The sequence below is a fragment of the Lissotriton vulgaris genome, chromosome 6 (genome assembly GCF_964263255.1).
Source record: "Lissotriton vulgaris chromosome 6, aLisVul1.2, whole genome shotgun sequence".
Classification (NCBI taxonomy): domain Eukaryota; kingdom Metazoa; phylum Chordata; class Amphibia; order Caudata; family Salamandridae; genus Lissotriton; species Lissotriton vulgaris.
In genome coordinates this window covers 1481349108-1481373166 of record NC_141694.1, presented here as the reverse complement: position 1 = coordinate 1481373166, position 24059 = coordinate 1481349108, and the positions used below count along the sequence as shown (strand labels likewise).

General features: G+C 46.1%; 1 protein-coding gene across 6 annotated transcripts in view; it reads left to right on the top strand.

Annotated features, from left to right (window-relative positions):
* The window catches only part of EHBP1 (EH domain binding protein 1), a 1903610-nt gene that overhangs the window by 1428662 nt on the left and 450889 nt on the right, over positions 1-24059 (top strand). For 4 of the 6 annotated variants that reach the window (XM_086927634.1, XM_086927631.1, XM_086927632.1 and 1 more), the window contains one exon: positions 11918-12065. In XM_086927634.1, coding sequence (XP_086783760.1) covers positions 11918-12065 — 148 coding nt within the window. The remainder of the gene's footprint in view (positions 1-11917; positions 12066-24059) is intronic. The other 2 variants (XM_086927633.1, XM_086927630.1) reach the window with 1 other exon arrangement.

Sequence of the window (24059 nt, the reverse complement as noted above, 5' to 3'; positions counted from 1 at the left end):
TTCACCACCACAGGATAGCAGGCTGCAGCGACAGAGTGCTAGTTTTTACCAACACGGGGTCATGCAGGCAGCTGGCATCAGCAACATGTTCGCTCATTGCTTAAGGCAACGTTGGTAATATTTATACCTGACAGGTGCCGGGTTTGACGCAAGTTTGCTGGACATAAGACGTCAATTAAAGATGTCACTAGGAAGTGATAGTTATCAGTTGCTCATTAGAGTTCCATTACTAATCAAAACATAGCAAGCGGGGATTTCCAGGTTTGCTAAGTTTTTATCTTGTTGAAGAACTCGGAGTGTTATCTAGGAATATCAGATAGTGACTGCTGCTCTGTCATTGCACTAATTGGTCGCAAAGGAAGTAGCAGAGAGTCATGCTGGAATGTGGCTCTGTGGCTCTGCTCGTGTGAGGCCAGAGATGACTTTTCAGAAAATCGCACTTGAACGGTTATGCCAATATAGGGAAAAAAGGGCTTTATAGCCGAATAGGGGCATAAGGTCACAGTATCGATCAGGAACCTAGATAAGCACATGACAGTGGTACTGCAACAAACAGGTGGATTGGAGTTGTGGGACCTTTGTCAAGAGGCCTTGTGTCTCTGGACATGGCTGGAATGTCCTATTTTCTGAATGCGAGTGCACAAAAACCTAGTAATCAATGCCTTGGCATCTTCATCCGGAGGTGGTGCAAGGTCTTCAAGAGTGGGTGAACCTTGGTTAGATCTGTTTGCCACCTCAGAGAACACGCAATGTCAGCCCTTCTGCACACTGGAGTTTCCATGGTGGCTCTCGCTTGGAGATGCTTTTCGCCTCGAGTGGAGTTCCGGCCTTCTGTATGACTTCTCCTGGGGCGGGGCAGCCTGTAGAAGGACTGTGTGTTCATTCTTTCAGAGATAAGATTTCGACCACTGTGTTAGCTCGCTGAGTCCTTTTTCTGGACATCAGTCTGGCAGTTAAGTGCGCATCTCCACACATGTTTGCCAGGCACTACTGCCTGGACAATCAGATCCGTCGTGATGAGCAATTTGCCCGTTCTCCTGCAGAACTTTTTGGTCTAAATCTATTTCTCAGACCTACCTCTGAAGAGGCATTGCTTGGGTATCTATTCTAAGGTAAGGAATCTACAACTAGAAGTCTCTATCAAATGAACAAGTTACTTACCTTCGGTAACACCTTATCGTGTAGAGACTCTATCTAGCCTCCGATTCCTTACCGACTCGCAGGCTGTCTCGACGTCGGTGTCATCGTCGATGTCTTCGTCGTCGATAGCTTCACTGACAAGCTCATCGACGATGTGGTCTTGACTCTCGTCAACGGTGCAGTCGTTTGACGACAAAGGTAGCGTCGACGGTATAGAACCTCTTGAACTCGCCGTTGATGTGGTAAACGCCGTTGACGATCTAGACGCCGAGAGAGTCGACGCTGAATCTGAACCAGAAGAAGACTTGTGGACAGTTTTACCTTTATAATGGCTCGAAGACTCTGGTCTTTCTTTTGATGTTCCTGTAGTCTGAGAGGATCCAACCTCTGAGGACACCTTGGGCAGCTTCTCCTTTTTAAGAGATTCCTTGTCCACATGGGAGACTTTAGATTGTTTCTTTCTTTCTTCAGACTGACCCTCATTCGACCTGGGCCTCTTGTGTGACATAGAGGACATGTCGCTGTCCACATCAGAAGAAGCAGACTGCTTCTTTTTTAGCCACAGTAGAAGCTTTCCTTCTCTATCCCTCAAGGTCTTTGTTGAGAAGGTGTGCCAACTCTTTCATTGCTATGTCTCATGGCTGGGATAGAGACAATAAATACAATCTTTGTGTGCATCCTCCACATGCACCCTCTTCTGCCCACAGGATTTACTGGCTCTAAATAACCCTTTTTTATCAGACATTCCTTTTCAAGAAATCCAAAAGAGACTTATCTGAGAATATGAAGAAAACTGAGCAGAGCTCAGGGAGACTCGCTTACACAATGAAGTGCGGTGAAAACCTGAGGGACTCTGCATCTCTTGGGAAGGTTCTAGAGGGTGCTGGGTGCTGATTGGCTGAGTTTTCAATTTGGTCCTTTTTGTAAAAGGAGACTAATAGGCTATAGAGTACATGGTTGCTACCATAATAGCCTATGGTAGGTACTATTTACTTCTTACTACTTTGTTATTTATGTATCGTGAGACTCCCACTACGACGACGGTGAATGATTCAGGCATATGAATCTATGAAAGATACCAATACTGGATAACTGTAGGTACAGGTAAGTAACTTGTTTCTTTATTCAGATCTGTGCCAGTTGTACAACAAAATATCATCTTTCCAGTTGCAATAAACAGTGTACATTTGTTCATGTAAGTTGTATTCTCAAGGCATTGAACTGGTCTGTTATATTGGCTTCAGGTGTTGAGACTATAGGTTGAACTCTTCCCCACTCGAGTCAGCATTGTACTAATGTATACAGGAATCATAGGGAAGTATGCAAATCAACAATGTTACGTATGGTTGAAGGACAGCTGGGCAGTGAGGCAACAACAGGGCCTCTATATCATGTTTGGGTAGGGGGTGTGGTGTTGCCCCCACCAATATGAGTACCGTTATGTAGGTGGTGTTTGTTCCAGGTCGGTCATACAGCAGGGCTACCCTGGATCTAGCCACCTCTGTTTCTTAATCCTCTATTAGCCTCCCTTAATAGTGTCCAACCCTCGCATTCTCCCCATTTCAAGGATTCCTTTTTCCACGTACCTAATCTAGGACCCCTTGTCAATTAACAATTCAAATGCAATTAATTTTGTTTGGCAATTTCCAGCTCCATGCCCAGATGCCTTACACTAAGGTTCACAATAGAGGAGAACACGTCAAAGACCGCGTCCGAAATTGCATTCCTCAGGATGGACATAGCCTCTTTTAAATTTTGCTAGTTAGCAATAGAAGACAGGCTAGTGAAAGTGGAACAAATGATTGACTGAAAGTAGGACCACTGAAGCATGAAAACAAACTCACCTAGTTGCAAAACAGAAAAAGAAGACACAATTTGCTTTGCTCGGCGGTGTTGGGGGAGGGGGGGTTGTTTGCAGAGAAACTGGAAAAATGTCGATATGATTGCCTTCCTAAAACACTTTTTCCAGAAATAACAGGCATCCCATTCAACGCCACCTTTGGAATTTCAGGGACTGGTTGTAGATGTTGGTAAAACAGATAATCTGAGGCAAATTATCGGTTGTTTTCTACACTAGCAGGTGTGATAAGCGAATCAAACAGCAAAGCACAAAGGCACATTCCTATACTGTGATATAAAATGTTTGTCTTTGAAGTCTTTTCAAATGACACTTCACTGAAGAATAAACATTTCCTGGCCCTATAATCGAAGGTCAATAAGATGGAGATTCCCTACAGACTCTGAGAACCATCAGTGATGATCATAATACACGATGGATGCACAGCAAATTTCTCAGACCCAGACCAACTGAGTCGTTTTTTTGATGCCATGGACTCTGCAGAAATGGATACCACGCAGCAACAACAGGACCAATCGGCTCCTCATCCTACCACAGGCCCACTCAAACAAGACACGGTGATGACTGAACAAGATCAAACTTGACGAAATTACAATACTTTGGACATCAGGAGTACATTGGGCATCAGGAGAGAACCACAAGCACTGCCGACATCATTCTTCTTAGATAGAGAAATCGACGAAGGAGACAGGAGGCAAGATGGCCGCTGACAGACTGTAGGGAGAGGACGTGTTCTCCCCTCTCTCCCTGAAGCTGACTACCGAGTAGAAGGTGATGCGGCTTTAACGAACTGTAGACGGCATTTTTTTTTCTGTGCTTCAAGCATTGGCATACGAGAGAAGTGAGGATATGATACAGAGTTCGAAGGGTATCTCCGTAATTTTACCCATAACGGAGCTCAGACTGATTGCGAAGGCACTAACCTCTTTGACAGTGGGATCAGTGCTGGCGTGGACATTGGATCACACGCGTCAGCTGATGGTGAAAGTTTCTGGCTGGAGGCAGCAGCGTCATCGGCATCAGAGGTCAGCAGTTGTTGCATCCAGGCTCTGGCGTTCAATGGCTGCGAAGATTGCGAAAACTCTGAGGGAGGAGAAAGCTGCCTGGAGCGAGTCGGATGCTCCGGCAGCCAATCTACGCGCAAAGAAGCTGATGCGGACCCAGGAGGAGCGGGAGGAGCTGCGCATTGCCGATCAGGGGAAAAATACCGCGAGAAGTAAGGAAGCTGGTAAAGCAGGGGAGAAAAGCAAGAAAAAGGAAAAAAGTAAGGCGGCCTCCACAAACAAAGGAAAATAGCTAGAACAGACAAACATGAGGCAACCCTTAGTGTCCGAGGCATTTCTACCTGTTGCCGCTGCCAACCCTCGCGGGATATCAGTTGTTGAGGTATCCCCTGCAGACCCCGATGCGAGTTTAATAAGTGACGATGCTCCTACAGTTCGGCTTCTGGTCCAGGATATGTTCACAAAAAGGGCTCTACAGGCGGAAAGGTCTGAAACAAACTTGCAGGTAACTGTTGGTGAGAATGAGCATGTGGTTGCCGAGCCGTTGGAAGGGGTAATGACACAGGAGCAAGGGAAAGACAGCAGAGAGACTGCTGCTCAGGTGAAACAAACGAGTAATACAACTGATTTTGAGGAAGGGTTGGATCAACAGGAACGTGGAAAGGAGAAGGAAGCGGCAGTCGATATTGACAGTGTTAGCCAGCAGGCTGAGGAAAAGACTCCGTCCACCGACCCTGATAAGATTTTGGTGCTAACAGAGCCATTATCAGAGGCATTAAGAGAGGAACATAGAACTGATAATATGCATGAAGTAACCACTCCAAATTTGGTAGTTACTGTAGGAGAGGACAATATTGGACCTAATTTGAACAGTTTGGCTATACTGGGGGTTAATATGGTTACTACTACCAATGATGGTTTAACGGTTTTACCAGGTTCTCCGGCTGATGAGTGTTTCTTTTCTGTAAATGAGGGAGAGGGCGAGGATGAGGGTGAGGGTGATGATGTGGGTGCGGGTGGAGAAGGGGGGAGTAAGTCAGAGGACTTTTCTAATGCTGAGGAGGTGGAGAGTGACCAAACGATGTCAGGTTTAGTAACAGAGACAGTAGCCACATCAGGGTCTGGAGAGGTTTCAGAACAAGAGTTGTCTGCAAAGCGCAAATCTAAAGTTTTGACAAAAAAACGAAGAAAATCAAAAGGCATTATGAGCCCTGTAATTACCAACGTTGCAAAGAGACTGGATTGGGATTACTCAGCCACGTCGCAGATGTATCAAGAGGCTGTTGAGCAAAGACCTAGGCAAAGTCAAAGCGATAATCAGAGTCAGGGCCAATCGCAGGGGCAAACTTCACCAATGGGGTTTGAAATGATGTTTTCAATGTTGAAGCAAATTCAAACTGAGGCAAGAGTGGAAAGTCGTAGAGCCAGGCAGGAAAGTAAAAAGATACAAGGCTCCCTCCGAAAAGTAAATAAAGTATATGCAGATTTGGTAGGGAGAATTACGGAGGTAGAAGAAAGAACTGGGGTTCTGGAAGATGAAATGAAGGGTTGGAAGGAATTCAGACAGGAGCAAGAGAAGACTAACAGCGATATGCTATGGAAGCTGGAAGATTTCGAGAACAGGCAGCGTAGAAACAACATTAGGCTTTTGGGTATTGCGGAAGGAAGAGAAGGGCAGGATGTTAGAGCCTATGTTATAGAGCTCCTCAAGGGTGCATTTCCTGATTCAAAAGGCTGGGATTGGGAGTCAGAGATTCAGCGTGCACATAGATTTCCATTTACACAGAGGAAGGGGGATGTCTCAAACAAGCCTAGAGCAATACTTATATATGTGGGCAACTATCTGCTGAGAGAGGAAATAATGGCGAAGGCAAAACCACAGGCTAAATGTAGATATAAGGATGTTGAATTCTTCGCTAGGCCAGACTTTTGCCATACAACGGTAGAACGGAGGTGGAGACTGAGGGAACTGATATCACCATTTCAAAAAATTGGCTGCGAGGCATATCTAATGTTCCCCAGTAGACTGAAAGTGGTAAGGGATGGTCAGTTTAAAATTTTCTACTCCGAAATTAAAGCAGCTGAGTTTCTGACATGGTTAAAAGAAAGGAACCCACAGAATCAAACACAGTCCCAGACACAGGCTGATAGAGAACGAGCGGTAGCTCTGGTTGCCAAAGGAAAATAAAAGATAGAATATGTACACGTTTGTATAAATAAAAAATAAAAATACAGAGAAGAAGCACAAAGAATAGAGAAATGCACTGTATGGAAATGTATATATATATGTATGCTGTAAAAAGCTCACCTTGTTTGTTTAATTAGGTAAAATGGAAGGGGGAGGGGGGGACACGGTGGTCCCATGCAGTCACAGCTGTCACACATAGGTCCTACGGACCTATTTGCCTGTAGGGGGGGTGGGACAGTCAGGGTGGGGGCTCAGGGGGGGGGGAAACGGGGGGGGGGGGGACATGAAAAAAGCTGGAATTATTGCAGAGGAAAAGTAATCTGGAACACATGGATCAATAAAATAGAGAAATTATATGAGTTGTATACGGCTGTGAGCCCAATATGTATTATGAATCAGTTCGGTATCTTTAAAATTAAGGATAAATTACCTAAAAAACCAGGATGAACACTCGAATAATGACGTGGAATGTTTGCGGACTTAATGACAAATTAAAAAGGCAGAAGGTGGCTGTCCTGATCAAAAGTCTAAGACTAGATTTTTTAATACTTCAAGAGACACATATACAGGCGTCCGAAATTCAACTGCTTGACCAGTTAGGTCTTACCGTTATAGCGTACTCCAGACAGAGGGCTAGGAATAGGGGGGTGGCTGTAATGGCAAGACAAAGAGACATTTCTACTAGGAAAAAATGGGAGGATGCTTGGGGAAGGTGGGCTCTAGTAGAATGCTTGATAGGAGAACAATGGGTAACCCTTGGCTCTATCTATGGGTCTACAGGAGACGATTCAGAAATCTTTGAAGAGATCGATATTGAGTTGGCGACCTGGGCCCCATATGTAGTAATAGGAGGGGATTTTAATATCAACGGAGCAGGGGGATTGGGTCTGGGGTTAGGACCTCCAGTTAAATATAAAGGAAGGAAGAAAAGAGTGTTTCAAGCAGTTTGCTCCTTAGCTAGGAATAATGGGTTATTGGATGTGTGGGATACTCCTAAGCCAGGACAAGATGGGTATACGTACTACTCAGCACCACACAAAGTAAGTGCAAGATTAGACTATTTTTTAATTAGTAGTCAAGGCATTGATGGTGCAGATATTGAGAGATTACCAAGATTACTAGCGGATCATAATCCCCTAATTGTCACCTTAAAGGGATTGGTAGTTGCAAGGAGGGTCTCAGAGTGGACATTTGAAAAAGCACTGCTGGAGGATGAGGCATATATTCAACACATGAAGAGCTGGATAACTGAATTTATGACAACAAATAGAGATACAGCAGCTGTAGGGACAGTATGGGACTGTTTTAAGGCAGGGGTGAGGGGGGAGACTATTAGTTTTGGGGCTAGGAGAAGGAAACAGGAGAAAGAGAGAAGTGATGCCTTAAAGAGAGAATTACTGCTAGCGGAGGAAGAATTAAGTAATAGACCAGATCAGAGTAGTAATGGAGGTGCATTAGATCCTGCCTGTATGAAGTTCGCGAAACTGCGAATGGAAGCAGAAGAATATATAGCAGTGAAGGCGGCTAAACAATATGTGGTTAATAGAGAGAATTGCTATGAGATGAGTGAAAGAGTTGGTAAAATGCTAGCAATTAGAGCAAGGCAAAAAGTATCATTCGGAGAGATAAAAGCAATAAAAGATAGCTCAGGAGGGATTGTAACAAGTGTGCAACAAATTAGAGAAGTCTTCAGGAATTTTTATACGAATCTATACCACGAAAATGATGTAAAAGATCCCAAAGACATAATGGAGTACTTGAATCATTATGAAGGGGCTGAGCTGGATGAAACAGAGAAGCAGAGGATAGATAACCCATTAGATCAAGAGGAAATAAAAGGGGCTTTGAAGAGTTTACCATCTGGAAAAGCGGCCGGGCCTGACAAGATCCCGCTAGAGTTCTATAAGGTGTTTTGGGAGGAGATAGGGGAAGATATAGTACGCACTATGAAACAAGCACAGAAGGGAATGTCAATACCAAATTCCTGGTCCGGAGCTGAAATAGTTGTTATTTTAAAGAAAGGAAAGGTACCGACAGATCCGGGGTCATACAGACCAATCACGCTCATGAACACCGACACAAAGGTCTATTCAAAAGCACTGGCAATAAGATTCGCCAGTGTAATAATACCATTAGTCACTGCCAGTCAACATGGATTTATACCTGGACGAGGGACCACGCATCACATACGGAAATTAATAACCCTTATGGATAAAATGGAGGTTATTGGGGAGCCGTTCGCGGTTCTATTGTTAGATGCTGAAAAAGCATTCAACCGTGTATCATGGATATACCTGTGGAGTGTTTTGGAAAGAATGGGGTTTGGAAATGGTTTTCTGACAGCGATAAAGACCTTGTATAGGGATCCAGTAGCTAGGATTAGAATAAATTCGGGAACAACGGAACAAGTGAAAATAAATAGGGGTACTAGGCAGGGATGCCCGTGCTCCCCGCTACTTTTTGCAGTATATTTAGATCCGTTAATACGGAGATTAGAAGCAAATGTGAGTATACCTCCAGTTGCCACACCTAGGGGGGACTGTAAGATACTTGCTTACGCCGATGACGTGGCTGTTGTAACACCAATACCCACAGAGGCTATAAGATATGTGGAGCTGGAGGCTAAAGAATTTGGGAAAGTGTCAGGATATTCTTTGAACACTGGAAAAACACAAATTATAAAAAATAACAAGGCTATATGTCAGGATCCACAGGTGGTACAGACAGGAACGTATCTGGGCATAACTATAACCACAGAATTAGAAAAGTTAGTAGAGCTAAATATAGACCCCATTATAGGAAAAGTGGGGATAGAGCTAGATGGACTTAATAATCTACATCTCACATTGGTTGGCAGAGTAAATATCATAAAAATGCTAATACTGCCGAAATTGTTATATCTGTTCAGGACAATCCCGCTGTGGTTTGATAACCTTTGGTTTAAAAAAACTGAACGAATGATTAACAGATTTATCTGGTCTAAAGGTAAAACTAGGAGAGCAGCAAGATTTATGGCACTCGAAAGAGGAGGATGGGCATTACCGGACCTAAAACTTTATTATTGGGCTGCAGCCCTACAATATATGGTAGGATTAATAGGTGGAGCAGAAGTGGAAGGAGAAGATCATCTGGGTTCATTAGCGATATATGGCATATTGATGGGAGAAGAAGTTAAAAATATATTTTTGAAGCATTTTGACACAGCTTATTTTAAAAGAACACGATTTAAGACTATTTTGGGTGCACATAATATTTGGAAGGTGTTTATTAAGAAATTTGGACTGGGGAAATTTAATAGATACACGAGGATAAAAGAGAATACGATATTTCCTGAAGATATATTTTCTGACTTAGTGTACACAGAATGGTACCGAAAAGGGATAATAAAAGTGGGGGATCTGATGGCCCCACAGGGGATGAAACAATTTGCAAATTTACAGGCGAAATATGATTTGTCAACAAGACACTTCTTCAAATATTTACAAGTAAGAAGTTTCTTGCAAAATAAAAGGGGGGGATTGAGAGGATTTGAGAAAAATTGTATACTAGAGGCAATACATAATGGAGCAGACTGCACAATCAGAAGGTTTTACGCAGAGCTAATTGACTCTAAAACAGATGATATGGTTAAGTGGGGGGAAAGTTGGTCGGCGAAGTTGGGCACAGAGCAGGAGTGCTTTAATATATCAGTAGAACTAGGAAAGAATATCTTGTGCTCTGCGTCTCTGCAGGCTCAGCATTATAAAACCATCTATCGGCTATACTACACTCCAGCGAAACTTGCACAATGGGGGGCGACTACTGGTATAAATTGTCCTAGATGCAGAAGTCTAGAGGCAGATGTTATTCATATTTTTGCAACATGCCCATGTCTATTGACAATATTGAACGAGATAGAATTGTTTCTTCAAAGGGCATTGAAATTATCTATTAATTTAACACCTGCAATTATTCTGTTGCGGGTAGACTCAGGCAATGAACATGAAGAGGGTAACTATTTTATCTTTGTCGCCATGGCAGTCTTTAGATTATGTATTGCCTCAGCCTGGTTAGAACAATCGGCACCAGCATTCCAGCAATGGTTAGCCAAGCTTCTAAGTATATATAATCTAGAAAAAGCAATATACTCAAGAAGAGGAAAGAATGCAAGGAAACTAGGATTGAAAATATGGGAGCCAATAATGAAATGGAAGGAAGAAGTGTAAAGTGTATATAAAGTGTATATAGTGTGTATATAATGCATAAAAGGGCATAAGGATCATTGGGGTATAAGGGAGAGGAACTGGTATTAATAAGAAATAAAGTGATGTATAATTTGTTTATATGTAAATATGTAAGTTTAACGGATGTGTTGTTTTTGTGTTAAGTATGGTCTGTGCAAATACTAAGGTATGAGGGAGAAGCTGTAGATGCAATTTAAGTTATAATGTGTCATATGATGTGTATACTTTCAGATTATATATTAATTTTTTACACTTCCACGGTGGAAGCATTATTGATTTACTTTAGCAAACTGTTCCTCACCCCCTCTCGGTTTCAGAGGGGGGAAAATATCTGTAAAATCTGTTAATAAAAAGATTTAAAAAAAAAAAAAAAGATAGAGAAATCGAGATCCCTGATTAAGCCAGCGTAAAAGGCGCTGGCACCATGATCACAGAATGTCATGTATGGAGACATAAGAATGTTTGATAAACTGGGAAGAGGCCGTGGGTTACAAAGATGATCACCTTGTTAGTAGCCCACCTTAGAAGAATCTAGATAGCAACACCCTTGAAGTTGTGGACTCCTGGCAGACAAGGATCCTCGATGTAAAGTAACAGTGAATTGTTTGAAATAATAATTGCTTGGTGTGAATCGAAGGGATGGCAGTGCTTAAACTACCTGTGAAGGCCTCTAAGACGGTCTTTTGCCTCCACAGTTCCTCAGATACTCTCTTCAGTCTGTTATTTTCCTTAATATATAAATGAGTACTAGATGGTGGCCACCTAATTAATTAGCTGCTGCTTTGTGACACGGCAAAACTCTCCCGCTGATTTGACCGCTCCATGTTTATGAGTAAGTCCATTACAAAAACAGTTTACAGGCTCCAGTGCATAGGCTGGTTTCACGCTGACTAAAGCTCCCCCAAGTACCCTACACCCCCCACTATTTCAATCATATAAACTAGGGGAGCAGGTAGAGGAGAGGGAGATGAACAGAGACTCACTACTCAAAATACGTTCAGTAACAGCAATACTTGGTTGTCCAGTCAAACTACTTGCTTTTATGAAAATGTATATACGAACATAAAGTGAAATACGACATACACAAACAATAGACTCAATTCCCAGAGGTCGGGGCTCTTGTTTTAGATGGGCAGATCCCTAAGTCCAACTTCCCTCTCACTAATGGTATTGTTATTCCCCATGCACCTTAGTCCACATTCAGCTCAGGTATTACAATTATTTGGTTCTCCATTCCCCTTAGTAAAATGTTGTTGACTTAAACTTCCTAAATGCCGGTTCTAACTGCACAATATTTGTAGACAGTTTATTTACAAATAAAAAAAAAACTCCCAGTTCTAATATGTCTTGAAAATTTGTGGAATGACACCCAACTGATACAGAGCGCCCTGTTTTTAATATGTGCCAAACCCTTGCTGTAAATCAGGTCCTATCGCGATGATCAGATTGAGTGAAATTGCATTTCTGTCAATTACTTAGTTGGCAACTGTTCAATATCTCCTAGCAGCAAGATGAAGAGCGGCGGAGGCAGCTGAGGGAGAGAGCTCGTCAGCTAATAGCAGAAGCTCGATCTGGAGTGAAGATGTCAGAACTTCCTGGCTACAATGAAATGCCTTCAGACAAGTTGAAAGAAAGGTCAAAGGCGTCTGGAGGTGAGTTGAGGAACTTTGCAATATACTAAGTAGCACAGAAATCGCTGTCGAGCCTTTTTTTGTTGAGAGCAGAGGATGCATATACCATTGTCTGGATGCTGCGCTGGCCGTTTAATCGTGTTCATCAATGTACGGACCTAATTCCCCCACAGAGAAAGAATGGAATTGAGGAACCACTCACTGCATAAGTAAGCACTTAGTAGCCATCTTTTTGCAGACACATTGCTTGTCATTTTTTTTATCAGTATGCTATGGTGCACGATTGTCAAGAATAATGTTTTTTTTTACTCAGACTCCCGCAAAATGACAATTCTTTTCCTTCAAAATCCTTCATATTTCCGTTTACTGGGAAATATTTGTGTATCCCACATCACAGCTGGTCCTTTCTTCTGTCTGTTGTGCGGACGTTTAATGCAGTAATAAGATTCTACTAGCCATGTATACTGCACATTAATAATAGAGTTATTGCATCCTTAGGAACTTTTGGTATATTAATTCCCGCCTGGATTTTAGAAGAAAGTTTGTGAATTGTACCTCAACTTTTTATTTATGTTTCTATATTTTTTTATTGAGAGAAATCAATGTGTGCAATGTCTCAGGAGTGTGAACACTCCATTGCCCACGGGATTATCAGATAAACTCGACATATAAAAAGCTAAATTCAGTATTTACACTAGTGAGAACATAGTAAAAATAAAATGTACATTCAAATGTGGTGCTCCAAATAAACCCTACGAATGTCCGTTTGCATATAAATAAAGGGAGAGCTGATGAAATGACTCTTGGGAGTGTGCATTTAGGTTCTTGCCCAGAAGCCATGGGGATGTGGTTCTTTCATTAGGGAAGTGTAAAAACAATATAGTAAGGCTTAACGGGTAGTGTAAAGTTATTGGGAAGGAAGGCAATCGGTGTAAACAATGGGCAAGCCCACATGACCTCATAAGTCTTCTGCTATCACCTTCAGCCATGCAGGGGAAAAAAGAGTGAGGCTAAAGCCCCTCTTTACCTCTTCATTATGTAGAAACTGTATGTGTTGCCTCCTAGTAAATATCCTGGTTCTGCGGATCGGGAGTTGTTGGATTCAGTGACCTTGATGGCTCAGTACTTTCTTAGCTGCAGCTGGCCTTCGAAGTCTTTCCGAAGGTGATGCTTGGTGACAGTAACTAGGATCCTCCCAGCATTGCCCGCGTTCTTCCTGACACTCCCCGTCATCAGTGACACCACCTTTCACATGTCAGGGCTTCATCAACAAAGCTGCATACTGCCCTGTCGAATAATGACTTCTTCTCCACTGACAGGTCTGAATTGTCCTCAACTGGTGTTAGTCCAAGGAGTATGATAATGTAGGAGCATTGTTGCTTCTCTAATCTTTTTACTTACTCTTCCAACACCGAGATCGTGTAGGCGTCACAGTTCTGGAAAGTAACACATTTCCATAAGGCTTTCCCAAGTTGTTAGACAAAATTTAAAGCCAGAAGTGAAGGATTCCTCCCTAAATGTTACATATTTAGAAAAAAAGAGATATACTAAAGATACATGTTGGCATGTCATATTGCTTGATTGAGAAGAGAAGATCAAGCACTTAACATCACAGATGTAGAATCTTGTATATAGTAATATCGTTCAGAGAGCATAATACAATTCAAACAGTTATTTGTTTAATTCTATTGTGCACAATGCATATTCTTCAAAGTACAGCATTCTCTTTTTGCATGTGCATTGAAGGAGCTTTGGCAGACATGCGTTTCACCCTTTTTACACAAATGCAGTGGCTTCCTCAAGGCAGAAAATTGTCATATGCCGTCCGTCACTTGTATCTAAACAGAACATTTTCTTTGTTAAATAATCCTTGTAATGACCACTGCAGACCACTCAGAATACACACCAAGTAGGCTTTGAAAGTAGTCACTCAGGGCCTGTACTTTTAGTAACTGTAGTTTAAGTCAGTCTTATACGAGGGGATGCCTTTAAACATTTACTGGTAACAGTAAGGTCCATGCTGCATAGATAGAAGAGTCTGAAATACCTCAGTCATAGTAGATAATCAAAGGTTCACTTGTCAGGGTAACAGGAGGGAAAAGGGTAGTTAACATTCTTGAATGTCAAACTATCAGTTTGCACACATGGTGTAGATGTTGGCATTCACAAATGATAAGTAAGTGTAAAGGTAATAATGCTTGTGAGCAAACTTGTGGCATCAGCTTTCTTATCTCACTGCAGTCTGAATTGGAGTCAAGTTGTTAGTGTGTTAGGTACTTTGAGATGATCTCTATAAGATGTTTGTAAATTATTGTTGCTTCATTGCATCCTGTGCGTCCATAGGTTGTGAAAGTTACATTACTATCTGTGAAGAACACAGCAACCATTATAGAGTGATACTAAGGGCATTATTATAGTGGGTGTTTATAGTTAATTGAAGGTTAGAAGTGGTCAGTCCACAGGATTTTCTTTTTTTTTTAATAACTTTTTTTATTGGTGCAGGTAATCTCAATGGTCGATACATATACATAAGCAGTATTGTCACAGTGCTACATTGTCAGGAGCACACACAAAATACAAATGGCAAGGAATAAGGGAACAAGATGGCAACATTATACAACATATTAGGGGTCAGCGGCACGTCAAGGGAAGCGATGGGGGGGTCACATAATTGCCACGGAATTTGTTCCACCTTGACCAGATTGCTATCCATTTCCGGGGGCAGGCCGAGCTACATAGACTGTAGTCTCCTGCAGCATACACCAGTCCATGTCCTTTTGCCATGCACCAAGCTTTGGAGGTGTTACTGCCCCCCACAGATGAACTATGTTGCGCTTTGCTATCATCAGGCCAAGGCTCGCCCAGATTTTGCCTTTTGCAGTCAGATCTGTGGGCTCCCAGATGTTTAAGAGGCATCGCTTGATTTCAAGCTGCAGTTCTACCCCCCAGAGATCCCGCATACAGTTATGGACTCGCTTCCAGTAGGTCTGAATCAGAGGACACTCCCATAGTATATGGTTGAACGTTCCCACTTCCCGCACTGTCTACAGAGCCCTCCCACGCTTCTGCCCATTAATACCAGTCAGGTACCAGAGATGTAGCTGCGATGTAGAATTTTCAATGGTATCAACCTTAGTTTAGGTGATATTGCCACCTCCTTAGGGGAGGAAGGCGCTTCCCTCCATTCCTCATCGTCGGATCTCAAAACTGTCATTTTCCCATTTCCGCCTGAGTTCAAGTAGAGGGTCAGGGGTATGGTGTATTAGTTTTTTGTTTGTGAGGGAGATGGCCTTGTCCGGTAAGAGGCAGTCCAACAGTCTGTCCTCCAGGGGAGGGGATTCGGGAAGTGACGGTCTGGGTGGAGTGAGTGTCTGACCTGCGCATATTGAAAAAACTCTGTCTGTGCCAGTTCATACGCCTTCTGCAGTGAGGGAAACTATACCATTCATTTTGTTCCCCATAGATCCGTGATACAGGCGATCCCAATCAGGCCCCAGTTTCTGAACCCTTTAGTGCGACCTAGTGTACCTAACTTCTCTGAGACCCAGAGTGGGGTAGCCAGCGTCAACCTGTTCGCCCATCCCAGCGGCTCCAGGGAGAGGGCGAATAACAGGGGAGAGAGGGGGCAGCCCTGCCGCGTCCCTCTCTCCAACATAAACACCTTGGAAATCTTATTGTTCACCACCACCTGGGCTAACGGTTCAGAGTAGAGGAGTCTTACCCATCCGATGAAATTCGGGCCAAATCCCAACTTTTTGAGGACCGCCATCATATATGGCATTCAAGTGTATCGAATGCCATTGTGTCAACCAATGAGACCACCACCACATCCTCCTGGATCGTGTGGCAGCGCCCCAGTACCCCAAGGAGTCGTAAGTTAAGAGCGGTATTGCGGTGTGGCATAAAGCCTGACTGGTCCTGGTGAATCAGTTTGGTAAGCACTGGTTGGAGCCTGTTTGCGAGCAGTTTCGCGAGGATCTTGGGTTCGGCGTGGAGCAATGAGATCAGCCTGTAAGAGGCGCACATCTCTTCGGGTTTCCCCACCTTCAGAATGGCCACTGTCGTGGCTACACGTTGATTTCTTGGCAGTTTTCTCAGAACTTTGCTATCCTCAAACATACGCTTGAGGTGAAGACCCAGGCTGTCGGGTTTGAGCTTGTATAGCTCAATCAGAAGACCGTTGGGTCCCAGGGCCTTTCCAGACCTGAGGTCAGTGATCGCCTTGGCCAGCACTTCCGCAGTGAGCGCACTTTCCAGGGCCTCTCGGTCCGCGTCGGAGAGGGTAGGCATCTTAATGTCGGCCAAAAGCGCGGAGGAGTCCTCCTCCGGGTGTTCCAACTCTCTTTGGTACACCTTTTTGAAGTGTGATGCGAATTCTCGCACTTTCTCCTGGGCTCCATCAGGAGGGCACCCTACTCGTCCCTGAGCTCCGCCACCACCCTCTGCGCTTTCTGTTTCTTGTCCAACAAGGCTATTAATTTGCCCGATTTATCACCCTGATCATACAGACAGCCATCCCTGTCTCTCGCTAGGCTCTTTGCGGCATCTGTGGCAAGTGCCCTGTAACCAGCTGCCTTGAGCTGCATCTGGTGCAGAGCTGCCGGTCACCCGTAGCCTGGGCTGCCTCCTCCAGTACGAGGAGGTCCTGCCTGAGAGTGAGCATTTGCTTCTCTTTTTCCTTGCGTAGCCCCGCTATTGCGGAGAGGGCTTCTCCTCTGATTACAGTTTTGAATGCTTCCCAAAGGACTGTAGGGGAACCCACTATCCCTTAATTTTCTTGGAAGTATTGATCGATCGAACGAGTAATTATCTTTTTGGTTTCTGGGTTTTGAAGGAATCAGGGATTTATGGGCGCAACACAGCCAACCTTCCGTTCCCCAAAGTTGAGATGAGCCCATATGGTGGAGTGGTCTGATATACCCTGTGCCAGGTGCTTAATCTCTCTGATGTTAGTGTCGTTCTGTAGAGGCATGAGGATGTAATCTATTCTGGAGAGGGTGCAGTATGGGCCCAAAAAGAATGTGTACTGTTGTAGATTTGGGTGGCGCGCGCGCCAAATGTCTACCGCACCAAATGCCTCCAGAAGGTTGAATAGCCACATGTGCCCTGTGGTGATGTGTCCAGGTGGGTGCCTATCTAGTCACCCCGAAACTACAGCGTTAAAGTCTCCGCCCAGAAGAAGCTGCCCCTCGGGGAGGGAAAGGAGAAGTTTGCCCAGTGTGAGTATGATTGAGATTGAAGACCGGGTGGGATATACACCGTTACTAAATTTAGCATTCGTCCCTCCCATTTCCCAGATAGTACTGCAAAACGTCCTAAAGGGTTTGTCTCTTTGTGTTCAATGGCGAGTGGAAAACTCTGGTGCACCAGAATGCCCACCTCTCGGGCCCCTGAAGTGAAATCGGCATGTGCCGCCATTGTGTAGCCCCACCTGTTAAGAGCATGACAATTATTACCGATCAGGTTCGTTTCCCGTAGTAGGACAACATCTGGGAGGTGGCGTTTAACAAATTGAAGGACTATACCCCTCTTAAGCTTGTCCCCCAGCCTGTTAACATTCCAGCTGAGGACCTTTAAACTTTTATCCCACCTTGTAGCCATCTTCGGAAGCAATTCTTTCACACGCTCCATAACACCGTAACATATCACAGTTACATTTCCTACCCGACCAACTCACTTCCCCGCCCCCTCCTGCCACACATTACCAAACATAAGTAAACAACAACTGAACTGCTGACCCCTTGCCTACCCCCTACCCTGCCACGTAGGTTTAGAACGACCCATATCCCCAACCAGCAGAGCGCCTTTCGCCCCAAGAAAAAGAGAGGAAGAAACCCCCCCCTTCCGGTTAACTATAAGTTGCGGAAATGCACAGGCGCCACCTCCGGCTGCTGGAGGCCCTTACCATACATAAAGTATCCTGCCAGGCATATGCATCCCCTTTGTGAAGAAGTCGGTGCAGCACCATTCACCTCGTCCCGATCACTGTATATTAATGTTGCTGACCTCCAGGGACTGCAGGGCCAGCCCGCAAGTTCATTCAGACCGTGAAGGTAGGAAGTTGTCTGTGACCACTGATATCTAAGTCTGAGGCGTCCCAGGGGTATCGAGCACCCTCGCCATTTGGTAGGTGCCGCCCACTGATCCCCGGAATCAAAAGGAATAGTTATACATTACTTCAAAGTTTATAGAGGTCCGTAGGAGTAGTCGTCTCCATCCGTGAGGGCTCCTTAACGTCTCTGTACTGCCCTTGCGCCGGGGCTGCTGGATCTGGAGCGCCAGGAACGCTGACTCCACCTGTCGATGTCCGATCTTTCGTCCGATGATCCCGGTAATTTCGCACTAGCGTCTCTCCATCAGCCCCCCTTCGCCGTCGGCTGTGTCTGTGTCAGAGCATTGCCTCCATCCAGTCACTCCTGTGCCTCCGATGGGGTGGTGAAAAAGAGGGATTTTCCGTTGGTCATAATTTTAAGCTTCGCAGGAAAGAGCATCATGTATTTGATTGCCTTTTGTCCGAGTGCCGCTTTCGCCCCGTCGAAGGAACGCCTTTCTTGCTGTACTTTGAGCGTGAAGTCTGGGAAGAACCTAATTGTTGTGTTTTCATATTGGAGGTCTCCCAGCAGCCTGGCGGCTTGCAGGATGGTGTCACAATCTCTATAAATGAGGATTTTCGCGATGATGGTCCTCGGTGGTGCCCCAGGCTTGGTCCTAGGTATTGGTGAGCGGTGCTCCCTCTCAATGGAAAACATGGTTGAGAGACGCTTCAGTTTCAGGTGGTTTAGGATCAAGTCCTCGAGGAAGAGGTTCATGCTGGGCCCTTTGGACCACTCCGGAACTCCCACCACCCGGATGTTGTTCCTGCGGGCCCTCCCCTCCTGGTCCTTGAGCTTCAAGGCGACTTGACGGTGTTGGTGCACCAGTTCATTTACCCTCTGTTCCAGCTTCTTAGAGAAGTCCTGGAGCTCCCGGATGTCCGTCTCGTTGGTTCTGGCTTTGTCTGAAGTTTTATTGAGGTCGGCCCGTACGCAGTCGGCAGGATTAAATCCATATAATAAAAAGTCCCAGGCAGTCAAAGTGGAAGGACGATATATGTTCCTAATATTCTTGAAACAGTATAGGTCGGCTTGATATTACAAGTAATTGTGGATAAGTGTTATTTTAATTGAAACAACCATGAAAAAACAATTGCCATACATTATGAGAAGGTGTGGAGTGAGCACTTGAAGGTGGTGGTATGATTAATGAGGTAGGTGGGGATATTCTGGTACGCACCTCGACCGCTCTTGTAGTGATAACAGACGATATTTGAGAGCTGCATAAAATAAAGTCTCCTGGTGCGCAAAGCCTAGCAAAACAATAGAGTATTCGATAGAGCGGGCTGGTTGAGGTGGACTGCTTGGGGCCTGCTGTTCATGTGGGAGCCGCCCCCTTGGCACCTCATGCTCGTACCTGAGATTTAAATCTGTTAACGGGTGACCTGGCAAGAACCTATCACTTGTGACCTGCTTTGCGTGGTTGGGCCAGACAGGTGAAAGCACCGTCGCTCTTCGCCTTCTCCCCGTCGGTCGGCCGACGCGCCACATGATGTGGAAGGTAGTCGTCGGGCTCCACCCGCATAGCCTGTTGGGTCGACTCTGAGCTTCTCTCCCTTCCCTGGAGCCGGAGCGACCCCTGCTCAACTTCGTAGCTTTTTACGAAGCCCTTCACTCCATCTTGGGGCAGCCCGACTCCGCCGGCGTGCCATCGGGCCTGCGGACTCGGCTGGGGGTTTCAGGCCTTCGATGCCCATGGCTTAGGCGCCGCAGAGATCCAAGGGATCCAGGCCTGGATCTGGATCAGCGCCGGTCGACCTTATGACACCTCCTGTGGGGCTGAATCCATTGGCGACACTTCCACCCCCTCCGACGCTGGTTGTGTCCCCATCCAGTGTCGACCCCAGCCTCCCGGTCGACATGGACACTGAGCTGGACCGGCGTCGACCAGTAATTTTGTACCTCTGTTCTATCCTGGCGTTCCTTATCGCCCTAAGTGGCACCCAGAGGAGGGTGATGAGGACTGGGAAGGGTCTATTCACCCTCTGGCAGACTAGCTGGAAGAGCCGGACTGTAGAGAGGATCTGGGGAAGGCCAGTGGTCTGGATACATCCCCAGACCTAGGCATGCTTTCTCCCCGTACCGTGGCTACAGAGGAGGGAGCCTCCGACGCTGTAGTGTTGCATAGGGCGGCTGAAGCCTTGGGCCTTGAGCTACCTACGGTGGCAGTCAGGACTAACCTCCTGACTTACGTGCTTCAACCACCAGCAGCCTCTTTGGAGCCCCTGCTGCCCTTCAATGAGGCCCTCACAGACATCCTTCTGGGCAAATGCTCCAAGCCCAGCACAGGGGCTCCTGTGGAAAGGATGATTGCCTGACACCACCACCCGGCCCCAGGTGACCCCACTTTCCTCTCCCAACAGCCTACCCCTGAGAGTGAGTGGAGTTGCAGTCTTTTATACTCCTTTTGGCCTACACCACTTCTGCCCATAGTGCTGAAGAAGATCAAGCGCAACCGGGCCCAAGTAATTCTTGTGGCTGCGGACTGGGCACGAAGAGTCTGGTATCCCGAGTTCTTGAACATGGCCATCAATCCTCCAATCACACTGCCCCTTCGGGAGGATCTTCTGTCGCTTCAGCAGGGAACGGTACTCCACCCTAACCTGTCCAGCCTCCACCTCCTTGCATGGAGATTGAGCGGCGACAGTTGACAGTTTTTTACCGTCCTCCTTAAGTCTGTAATGTTATCTTGGCAGCCAGGCGTCCCTCTACTAAAACAGTATATGCCTGTATATGGAACAAATTTGTGGCATGTGTGCAGCAAAGGCTGTGGATTCCCTTTGTGCCCCTTTTCTGAGGTTCTCCTTTTCCTGCTTTCTTTGGCCCAGCAGGGCTCTGCTCTAGGCACCCTCAAGGGCTATATTTCGGCTATTTTAGCCTTTCTACGTCTTCTCTTTTCAAGTCCCCTATTGTAAATTGTTTCCTTAAGTGCATTACTTACCGGTATCAGGGTATAAGCCATGCGGGGCCTGCCCCGCAGGCTGTTGGTCACCAATTCCCACCTCGTATGCTTATGGTATCTCAAGCGCTGCCATGATTCAAAGTTGTGCTCGGACTGTCGGGCCATGGCTCCCAAGACCTTAAGGGAGCGGGCTTTGAAGCTCTTTGTGGCCTGACAGCCCACACCGTCAAGTAAGATTCCGCGGAGGTCCCGATCGAGGAAGAGAAGGTCGCAGGACCGTTCCTGGACCCCAAAGTCCTCTTCATCCCACTCAAGGTCATCGGGACACCTGGGGAAGAGACTCAAGTAGAATAAGAAGTCCAGGATTACCTCTTCACCTTGAATGTTGTCCACCGACGAAGGAGGTAAGGTACCCCGACACGCTAGGGACGGTTCTGCGGAGCTGAATCCAGGGCCGACTTTGCGCCTCCCCCTTTTCCGAAAGCCGGAGCAACCCCCGTACAGATTAAAGAGTTTTACAAGGCCTTGCGTTGTGCATTTGTGCGGGCCGACCCCTCAGGGGAGCCTTCTGGCCTGTGGAGTCGGGAGGGGCCCGTCAGATTTGACCCCGTCTCTGAGGGATCGTATCCAGGTTGGTGCCGGTCGTGCCACTGTGACCTTCTCCGGTGTTGGACACGAAGTCAGTGCATGCCGTGCTGCGGGTGCCCATCGGTGGTGCCTGCCCCATCCTCATACCCTATGACACAGAGCCGGATTCATTTGGAAAGAAAATGTTTTCTTCTTCCAGCCTGGCATTGCAGTTGGTGAATTTTGCATGCTCATTGCGCCGTTTATCCCACTCCCTTTGAGAGATGGTTGCGCAAGTACTGCCACAAGTCTCTGAGGAGGCCCAGGCTGTGCTCTCTCGAGCTGTGAAGGACGGGAGAGACGCAGCAAAAATTCACCATCAGGTGTGGCCTTGATACAATGGATTCGCTGGACAGATCGATTTCTATGTTAGTGGCTTTGAGGCAACCTGCCTGGGTTAGGACAATTGGCTTCTCGGGGGATGTCTAGGCAAATCTGATGGACATGCCCTTTGATGGGACCCGTCTTTTTTGGCAAAAGGCAGAATCGGCCCTAGGGAGGTTCAAGGACTCTCTATCTACTTCCAGATACTTGGGCCTCTCTACTACTCCTCGTGGCCAGTCTACCTTTCGCTCTTTTCGTGGCAACGGTAGGGGTTTCCAGCTGCATCAGCCCTATCCTAGCCTATCCTAGCCGTCGTCCTGCACAGGCTTCTAGAACTGTGTGGGGACGTGGAGGCAGTTTATTCAGGGCTAGAAATGGAAGGCAGAAGTAGTCAGCATGCCTGCCCTCGGCAGCTGCAGCCTCCAAGAACTCCTAGTCTGACTCTGCAAGACCACACCACTCCAGTTGGCGGGAGAATCCATCATGATCTCCCCCATTGGATGTCAATAACATGGGACAAGTGGGTCTTGCAGATCAGTCAAGTGGACTAATCCCTTCCTTTCCTTTCTTCCTTCCTTCCTTCCATTCTGCCAACTCAGGAAGGGCTTACGGAGGATCATTTAAAATTGATCCAGGAGGAAGTTGCAGTTCTCTTTGTCAAAGGAGCTATAGAAAGGGTCCCATTTTCAGAAGTAGGCACTGGTTGCTATTCCTGCTACTATCTGATTCCAAAGAAGAACAATGTGCCACAGCCCATTTTAGACATTTGGACCGTCAATCTCTTCCTCAAGAAGAAGATGCTCACTCTGGCTCAGTTCTTGTCTGCCCTAGACAAAGGAGACTGGATGGTAGCGTTGGATCTGCAGGATGCGTATTTTCAACACCCCATTCTGCATTCTGAACCTGTAGTTCAATTTAGGCCGCAAGCACTTTCAGTTTACCATGCTCCCCTCCGGCCTAACCAATGCCTCTTGGGTGTTCACCACGGTGATGGCGGTGGTTCCAGCTCATCTGCACAGGTTAGCAGTGTCGGTCTTCCCCCTAACTCAACAACTGGCTGTTGAAGGCGTCCTTGCCCCAGGCGGTCGTCTCCCACCTTTAGACTACAGTGAACTTCCTGCATTCCATTTCATTTATACAGCGCACGGCTACCACCAACAGTGGTGTCCCAGCGCTAAACAGCGGATACAACATATAGGGAAGTTGGGACACACCTTAAGGTAGATCGAACAGCCATGTTTTCAAAGCCTTCCTGAACGAGGTTGGTCAGGCATGGAATTCCAAACTGAAGCAGTTCTCACTGAGAAAGCTTGGCCGCCAATCCTGACTTTTGCTAAGCAAGGGATCTGTAGAAATTCCTGTTGATTAGATCGCAAAGCCCTGGCCTGGTGATATTTCTGGAGTCTCTGCTACAGATATCCAGGGCCCCTGTCTCTAGACGCTCTGTAAGCCAAGGACTGCGCCTTAAACTCTATTCTCCCTTTGACTGGGAGCCAGTGGAGGTTACGCAGATGAGGGGAGATAGGATGGCAGAGTGGCACGTTTCTAATGAGCCTAGCTGCGGCGTTCTGAATAATTTGCAGTTTTCTAATCAAGTAGGGTGGGAGACCCAGGTACAGGCTGTTGGCATGGTCAAGCTGAGACGTGACTAGAGCATGGACCACCGTATCCCGGCATTCCATAGGCAGAAGATGGAGGAGGCTTTCAGTTTCCAAAAGCAGGATGCAGAAACTTGACCAATCTGGGCCTTGCCTGAGAGGTTAGAATCAAATTTAAAACCTAGATTTCTAACTGAGGTGACAAGAGTGGGTGGGGGTTTAGCTCCGCCGGCTATCAGAGATCGGACCGTGGAGGAGAAGGTTGATTAACACCTTGGCTGCTAGAGGTTTTCCCCTCCTGTGCTGCAAAGTAAGATATATCATTGTTCATGACTAGCTCAGCTCGTCATAAGCACAGCTCCACTGTGCCTCATGACGAGCTGAGCTCGTCATGAGCATGGAAGGGGTTAAAAAACAGTGAAAAACCAAAGGTGATGATGGACGGAGCGTTGACAATACAAACACTCACTCC